Genomic DNA, 8,424 nt, shown 5'->3' with positions numbered 1-8,424 from the left:
TTTGCCTTTGTGAGCAGTAATTTGCATTGCTTTTTTCTGCTTTAACGCTTCATCTTCAGTTTCTCAACTTTGGGGAAATATTAAGTAGTACTCCTTGCCCCCTCCCCTTTTTTTTTTAATTGAGGAAGCATCAATTAGCCAGTGTGTATCCAGATGCCTCGCAGCCCTCTCTATGGAACAAACGGAGCATCGCAAGCAGGTATGTTATGTCATTTAGCACAATAAATTTCATTGATTGAGCTGTATGAGCGGACACTAAAGTATTTTAAGACTCGTGTGTGCTGTGATGGACGCGTGCTCACAAAACCAGGAGTATGTAAGACTGAACTGCTTGTCTGCACAGTCCAGGGAGAACCCAAACAGGTACAGGGATGCTGGGCAGGGCTCACATACTTCATTAACACACAGTGTTGCTTCTGTCACCCGAGAATGACTGTTAATCATTCATACGTTGTATGTTTCAACAAAAATTCTAACTGGAACTTTTCAGCAAAATCATCACTTTGTTTCTGAAAACTCTTGTGCTTACGTCTTCATCTTTTAGCTGCTTCCCTACGCAAGGAAAGTCCACAAGTGAAATTTGGTCCTAGTTAACTGCGACACAGCTTTGAAAACTAAAGGAAAGGGGAAAAATCTGTAGCTGGATCTTGATCAGATTGTGAGTGCCTTCATGAGGCATCACTGACAGGTATTCTGCAGGGTTTTTATAAACACATTCCATTTTAATGTGCCAATGTTTGGCGTTTTTTTAATTATTTCTAGGGTTTCTTTTGCCTTACAATAGCTATTCAAGTAACAGCAGTAATAAATGAAAAGTTACGAACAACATAATGAAATCTTAAAAACTTTATTAGTGTGACACAGGTTCTCAGTACAGACTGCGAAGTACAGTCAAAAGTCTAAATATCCCCAACTTAAATCTCCGGGCTGTCTCTGTCTGCAATGCTACATACCAGAGTCTGATTTTGGTATACGTACAAACGTTGGTATGACCTTCCTCTGCAAGCTAATGGTGAAGCAGTACATGCATAAGGATGTGCAAAAAGATGTTCTGCAGGTTATGAAGACAGAGGAAAATGCATGGAGGCACTTGACACACCGCAGTCGCGACAGCCCTGTCTGCAGCAGACTTACGAGAGGCGCCTACTCGTGCCTGTTCTCTTGCAGCATTGCAACAGATGAATATGACATTGTTCCTTGCAGCATTAACTTCTGCCCTATTTCTGCATTCCCTTCGGGAGTGTGAGGAACAGAAGCAAGGACTAGAAACAGTGCAAAATAAAATTTTAAAAAGTCCACCTGTTGACCTGAACTTCTCTCTTATCTCTGCTAAGGCTCATGTACCTTCATTTCCTCTTCTGTGATGGTAATGGTGTCGTTACACCAGGATTTCTATTTGTTCAGTCCAGAAGACTCCTGACATTACGAGATATCAGTACAGATACGATTGGAAATAAAAAAAAAACTAAAATCCTTATCTGGTGTGTTTTGTTGTTTTAACTACAATTACGGCAGCGTTCAAAATACCTGTTTTACTACTAGATGCGCTTGATGAAGCGGTTAATCCCCAGTTTCTCATTCTTTAGCTACCCACAGCTTACCTATGGTTTTCTACCATGAACTGGCTTGAGGAAAGACTGCAGAGCCAGGCTGAGGATAACTAAAGCTCATTATATTCCAGCATACATAATGCATTCACTGCAATGTTAAAAATGCTAACACGTACAAATTATTCTGAGATTTACAGGCACTATGTGGAGATTATGTGCAAAAGTCTGCAGATTTTTTTTTTGGCATTGCTATTCATTTATGAAATCAATTTCTTGCAAATATAAAGCATTCTTTCTTTCTGAAAACTGAAGAAAATTACAAAAAAGTCAAAGTATATGAGTATAATAAAATGAATGGCTAGGGAAAAAAAACCAAAAACAACACCTTAGTCTACTACAGGGAAAAAAGAAAATATGAAAAAAGTCCAGCAGTATCACTGTACAAAACCCACCCAGAATAACCACATGCTTTTTGCATCAGCTTTTGTTCTTCAGGAATAATTATCCACCAACGGAAAGAAGACGTTTTATACAATGTGCCAAGATCCTGGGGGGAAGAAAGAGAAAAAAAAAAATCAGAGTGCTTACCTTCTTGAACTTGGAAAAAAATTCACAAAATAAATCTGGGAAGAATTATGGGAAACATAAGTCTCTAGTGACAGAAATAAATTCAGTTAGACTTAATATCACAAGAGATTAGGTATTGTTTGAAAGTGATACTGCAGTGAGGGTAGCAGTCTACTGCAGATATGCAGTAACAATGCATCTTTGTCTTGCCCATTTGAAGTCGGTTGCCAAATGTTCACACAGGATTTCACTCCATGGAATTACTCATACTCAGAGGAGCCAGGACTGCCTCTGCAGTCAGAGGAGAGAGGCTCCTCTGCTGGGGCTTCGGAAAGCCAGGACTTGGACCCTCCTGGCTGGCGTGCAGCTGGACGGAGCCCGGCACTGGACGTGCCCTTGCCTCTTCTGTTCCACACCCCAGGAAACCCTCCAGCCTGAAGCACTTGTATCAAGCATCAAACTGTAGTTATGTGAAACCTTCCATGAGCTAAGGATGATGATGCTAAACTCCAATTACTTACTCTTACGTTACGGCTGTGATCAAGCTAAGTACAAAGAAGTACACGGTGGCAGTGGAACACATGCACAGAACGAGGCTGTATTTGTGCCACGGAAGCTGAGAGCAGAACACTGAAACTGCTACACCTGCCAGCTTAGCTGTGGGGCTTTTTATATCTCTTCTGGACACTGTTCCAAAATTAGCCTGGTGCAGAAATAATGACATAAGCTCACTGTCCTGAAGATATAACAACCAGTTGAGATGTGCTTGGTCTTTGTTACTCTGCAAAAAGGTCTTACGAGGGAAGCAGTACGTCATGCCTCGGAATCCTTAGTTACATGAACACAAAGGAATTTAGCTACATGAAGTAATTCTGTACAAACTGTACAGAAAAAGGGTGCGAAAAAGAAGTAGGGCCTTTTCTGCCTGGGAACACTGAAGTTCAAAGTCATTCCAAGTGTTGTGTCTAACAGCATCTCTAACTGTGTCTTGGTTCTGTTGAAAGACTGTCAACAAAACTTAGCTTTAATAACATTAGCCTGAGTTGTCTTTGTGGTAGTTCAGAAAATAGAGACGAAGAAGTCTCACCTGCTGACATTAACGTTTAGCTTGCTTTCTGCTTCTCAGATTTGCTGCTGGAGGACTGTCCCTTTGCCTAAAGAGCAAGAGAGGCAGGAGACAGTAAGAAAGTGTGAACTAAGCTAAAATCTGCAATAAAATAGTGACAGACACTCATCAGAAGTCACAGTTCAGATATAAATATGATCTGCAATTGAAATAGAGAAAGGTTAGCAACAGTATTTGTAACTTCTGTTGTGTACATGTATTTTCATTTTTCTACCATCACTTACTTTGTTTCAAGTAAGGAAGGCTGTGGCTGACCTCTTCATATCCTATTTCTCAACAGCCTTTTACCCATGCTAGTGATCCAGTCACAACTCAGAACATTTAAAAAGACATCCTTCTTAAGAGGAGTTAAAGACCCTCTCCAGTTTTACACCAAAAATTGTAAGACTGTTCTGTTGTTACACAAAAGGCATGTGCAGCAATTTCATAATAAAGAAAAATCCCATCACTTGAAACGTGAAACATAGAATTTCCAGAGCAGACGTTACCATATGATTCAGGCATCTACCTGCACATATCCTGTGAGAGAACAATGTGATGGGAGAAGTTTCACCCTTACCTAAATCCATTTTCTGTATTTCTGGATGACAAAAACCAAGCAACTTCTTTTGTTTTTTTAAATATAGAAACAACTGCCTGCCTTTTCCCACCAGACTCATTCTGCATACTTATTTATGAATACCTGTAGGTTTTCATTCATTTTTCTAAAATAAATTACAATAACTTGTGAAAAGGACATGTGGTTGAAGGAGTATATTATAATCACTTCTAGAATGCTGTTATTTACAACTGTCAAGAAAAGAGAGAAGTGGTGGGGATCCCGAGGCAGCTAGAGGCATGTGATGTGTGACTCTCAGATCAGCAAATATTGGGATGAGGAGCCTGTGGAGCATGCACTGAGCCCCCTGTAGAAGACCACACTGTCTCTGAAAGAAACATATTTTAGCCCCCATTTATTGAAAATTTCCTTTGAAATAGACAGGTGCTTTTCTCCTTTGTGCACGCTTACAAAAATGGATCAAGTTCAACATACTGATGTAAAATTCTCCCCAAAGTAATATCCATGTAATATGAATCCAAAATCCAGTTGCCCATCTTTCATGTTTGTAGGGTATGGTAACCATGACTGTCTGTATTATAATATGTATGTTTCTACCGTTTTAGAGTCTTTGGGTTTTCCTTTATCCTTTGGGCTTGGTTTAGTGGTGGTGGTTTCCTTTCCACTTTTGTCCTACACTCCAGAGAAAAAAAAAATAATTACAGTTACAAACAAAACAGAGAATTTATGCCTCCTACTTTGACCTCTGCTATAACACATTATTTAATATGTGGTTGGTAAGGTGGGAGAGCGCTCAATGCAGGACGCATGCATGTAATTACTGTCCTTGGTCCACAGCAAGCTGGAATCTGGAGCCTTGTTTAATACTGGGGAGACTGGGGCACCAGAAAGCATACACAGATAAAAAAGCTGGTATATATGGGCAGATTTTGCATTCGCTACAAAGCAGTAATGTTGCAGCAGAAGATTTAGCTCCAAAGTTCATAACCAAATAAAACAGCACTTAAAACACCAATAGTTTGTCTTAAACCAGCTGAGGATTCGGTGTCAGGGTAAGCACTTGGGGAAGCACTGCAGTGGTCAGAAGAGCTATTTCGAAGCACAGCTATTTGCTGCCAGGAATTACACCTGATTTGAACTTCAGTTTCAAAGCTGCTTCTTCTCTGCCCCCCAGGAGGGGAACAAACACAGCATAAAAGCACAGATAATCATAATCAACATTTTAAGTATGGACAAACTTGTAATTCACTCTTGGTAACTGGGTGCCTTGTAGTATAAGCTTGAGGAAGCTAATGCAGAATTTCACTTGGGAGCTGGTTATGCTTCCACAGCTATGCCTGTCCAAGGGATTTAATTTTTGACTGCTAATATACTGGTTTGGTCAAAGATCAAAGACCTTGTAAATTCAAGCTTTGTTTTTTTCTTTCTCCTTGCAGGAAGCAGGCAGGTCACTACTGCAGGAAAAAGGCAGGGATGGGCTGGCAGGAGTCAGTAGCAGAAGAGAGACAGTGGCAGCTGCTTTAACCAGCTGAGTACAAAAACTATTCACCATTCAAAAAAATGTGTACCATTCCCTCTGCCTGCAGGTGAGAGACCAGGGCACCCGACAGACCATGTCACACACAGTATAAGAGAGCAAATGGCTAACAAGAGGGAATTACTGGTTCTTAACCAGTTATAGCACGCGTAGGAAACAAAAGGAGTCCATAATTTTTGCACCAATATCCCACCAGCTGCCCTGCAGCACCCTTGGGCTCCTCTGCCAAGGAAGCATGTAAGGTGACTGTAGTGGCATGGTGGATGTCTCAAAGCCATGCAAGACCTCTCCCCCTGTCCAAGCTCAAGGTAACGAACGCTGGGTTAAGAGCAAGCAGAAAGCATGTCTGACAGTGATTCTTCTCACATGTGGACCAAATCTCAACCCCCTTCTTCACACTCTTCTCCAGCACAACCATCCTTTCTCAAACACCATCCTCATGTTGGTGACCTCCAGACTGATGCAGCTTCCACTGCTAGTTCATTTCATATAGCCTCGCATGTGCAGCACTTTGCTGGGAAAAGTCTGACAGGTGTTTGTCAGCTGTGTTTAAGATGATTATATGACAAATAAACACTCCATTTCTCATTACAAGACCTCTCCACTCCATTCCTCCTTCATTTTTCTTGTCAGCTTTAGTATGTTCTGTAAGACAACCACTACATCTGGACAGCACCTTCCAAAGAGACCGGCTCTAAACCTAAACTGTGCTACTGCAAAGAAAAGTGAGGAACTTTCACAGAGAGGTGGAAAACTGTTTATTTTGCAAGTTATTAGGAGAAAATGTCCTACCTTTGCGTGCTGCGGTGTGGCAGGAGCCTTTGCACAAGTATCAAAGTCACCTGATAGGGCATCGATAGCTGCAGAGTCATCTGTAGGCTTCTGCAAAAATTTTAATTCTGAAGTCACACAATACGCAATACTTCCCACAGTCAAATTAATGTTTCAGGAACTGATGTCTGCTTTCATTATCCCTTTCTTAAAAAATAAACCAAACCATCCCTGAGCTCTATACATATGTTATAACAGAGATGTCTATTTGAGGTCAATTTCTTTCAATGCTGGACCTGAACATTCACAGTGTAGCTGTGCATAAAAACTGTATTTATTGCAAAGAGTTACTCTTCATAAAAGTTTTATGGTCCACACTGTTACTATTACCTACTGCATTCAATAGCATTTACGAGAATTTGCAATGAATCACGCCTCGAGCCTATAATGACACTACTTCAAAAAAAGATCAGAGCACACAGTATGAAACAAACACAGAACAAAAATATCATAAATGTTACCTTTTGTTCTTTGTGTTTGACATCGTCCTTTGCTCTTGGCTTTACTGGTTTACCCTTGGGAAGAAGAAAGATTACATCCTCATTTTGAACTGGTCAGATTAGTTTTAAGATACAATTACTTACGTATGGCATTGCGAGTTTACAGATTACCAAGAAAGCTGAACCCTTCTGAACTGATTTATTTATTCCTCATGCTATGTATTTAAAGTCAGTTCATGATGTGTTTTCAAGCTCTGTTAGTTTGACTACATCTGCCGTATCATCTTTCTATCCTTGCAGTCTACTGGAAAAAGTTTCCTGATCCAGAAAAGATCAAATCACTGTCAGAGCAGTCACTTGCTCCAGTGAATGGCAGTTTCACAGGGCTTTAGGTACATCACCAAGGTAATACCTGCATATCCACTTTGTCCCCAAACTTGGAACAAAACTACTTGGAATGAACAAGCACTATTACCCACAGTTTGCAAGTATCTCCTGTTTAAAAGGAAACTATAATGCCAAGCTGTTTCAAGGGATACACCCTATTTTTTCACCTGGTTTTCTGGAGCACCGAAGACACTGAGCCAGTGTAACTGCAATTTATGCTGCTGAATCTCCAGGATGTTGATTGCTACATGGTGGTTCACAGTGACTTATTTGTTCATATTGCACGATTTAAAAAAAGAAAAAAAAACCCTAATTTTTGTGGGGTTTACTTGTTTGTTTTTTTGAATTAAATGCATGCAAGGATATACAAAGCTACTCTAAGTATTGGATATTTACATGTTTCACCCTAATACATAAATACAGTACACACACTTACTCACTTTGTCAGCTTCCCTGTTCTCCCCAGAATTCCAAAGAGGACAGACTGGCTCATATGCACAAACTTCTAGTGTTGCAGTAAGACAGCTAAATAAAAACTAACAGAGCTTTTCCTTACCTGCTCACCTGACTCCAGAAGTTTTCGATAGTCAGGTGGGATAGTATCATCTCTTTCTCCAAGTTTGTCCCTGTGTTCAGATTTAGCCTTTTCCTGAAAGCAGTTAAATTTTTAACAACTTTAATGCTTATATTAGAAACATTAGCAAACAATAAGTCAGAGTGCTCATTCAACTTAGGACAGCTGCCTTTTTAGAATTTACGATTTCCAAACTACCAGAAAAACCCCAAATATTTATTTCACTATGAAGTGTGTTTCATGCCTGAAAGTTTTAAATTTACTAGCTCTCAATAAGTGTACACATTTAATAAATTAAACGTATATACACAGCAGCATCCCAACATAAAAAAAGTTATGTGAACTTTCAATTCTGCTTTTTGACAACATGAGCTGTTGAGGAGTCATTCTATACTTCTGCATTGAATCTCATCTGTGCGCTCTGGCTTTAACACCAAACTGATGTTCCTGCAATGTCTTACCCGTGAATGCATCGGAGTACCCTTAGCAAAATGCAGGGCACTTACCCACCTCACACCCAAACTGATCAAGAGTGGCCTACACTTCTCATGAGACTTAGGAGCTGGAATCAGTTTCAGATGCAACACAACTAGATGGCAGAGCACCACAAGCTCCTGAAAACTGCATCAAGGAGGGAAGCATTCCTTCCACTATGTTTATTTTTCAATTTATGCTGCTTTGATTTCTAACAAACATACTAGAAACATGCCAAATACACCACCTGGTTTAGATATGGTAGATTTTTAAGCATATTGTTGAAGAATATTTTTGGTTTTGTTAATGCAGACATTTTAAGGAATGCTTCTTTTTGAAATGTCTTCATCCAGTACAAGCATTTTCCATGCCTTTGTAA

General features: G+C 40.0%; 1 protein-coding gene across 10 annotated transcripts in view; it reads right to left on the bottom strand.

Annotated features, from left to right (window-relative positions):
• Positions 1-831: 831 nt before the first annotated feature.
• Positions 832-8,424, bottom strand: part of CAST (calpastatin) — a 66,379-nt gene continuing 58,786 nt past the window's right edge. For 8 of the 10 annotated variants that reach the window (XM_087761579.1, XM_087761580.1, XM_087761583.1 and 5 more), the window contains 6 exons: positions 7,554-7,646; positions 6,632-6,685; positions 6,132-6,221; positions 4,400-4,479; positions 3,205-3,271; positions 832-2,097 (listed from right to left, as the gene is read on the bottom strand). In XM_087761579.1, coding sequence (XP_087617705.1) covers positions 3,214-3,271; positions 4,400-4,479; positions 6,132-6,221; positions 6,632-6,685; positions 7,554-7,646 — 375 coding nt within the window. In that variant the 3' untranslated portion in view covers positions 832-2,097; positions 3,205-3,213. The remainder of the gene's footprint in view (positions 2,098-3,204; positions 3,272-4,399; positions 4,480-6,131; positions 6,222-6,631; positions 6,686-7,553; positions 7,647-8,424) is intronic. The other 2 variants (XM_087761581.1, XM_087761585.1) reach the window with 2 other exon arrangements.

This window comes from Nipponia nippon, unplaced genomic scaffold, assembly GCF_047370975.1.
Source record: "Nipponia nippon isolate SJK-2023a ecotype South Korea unplaced genomic scaffold, ASM4737097v1 scaffold_24, whole genome shotgun sequence".
Lineage (NCBI taxonomy): Eukaryota > Metazoa > Chordata > Aves > Pelecaniformes > Threskiornithidae > Nipponia > Nipponia nippon.
This window is presented reverse-complemented; position numbering and strand designations above follow the sequence as displayed.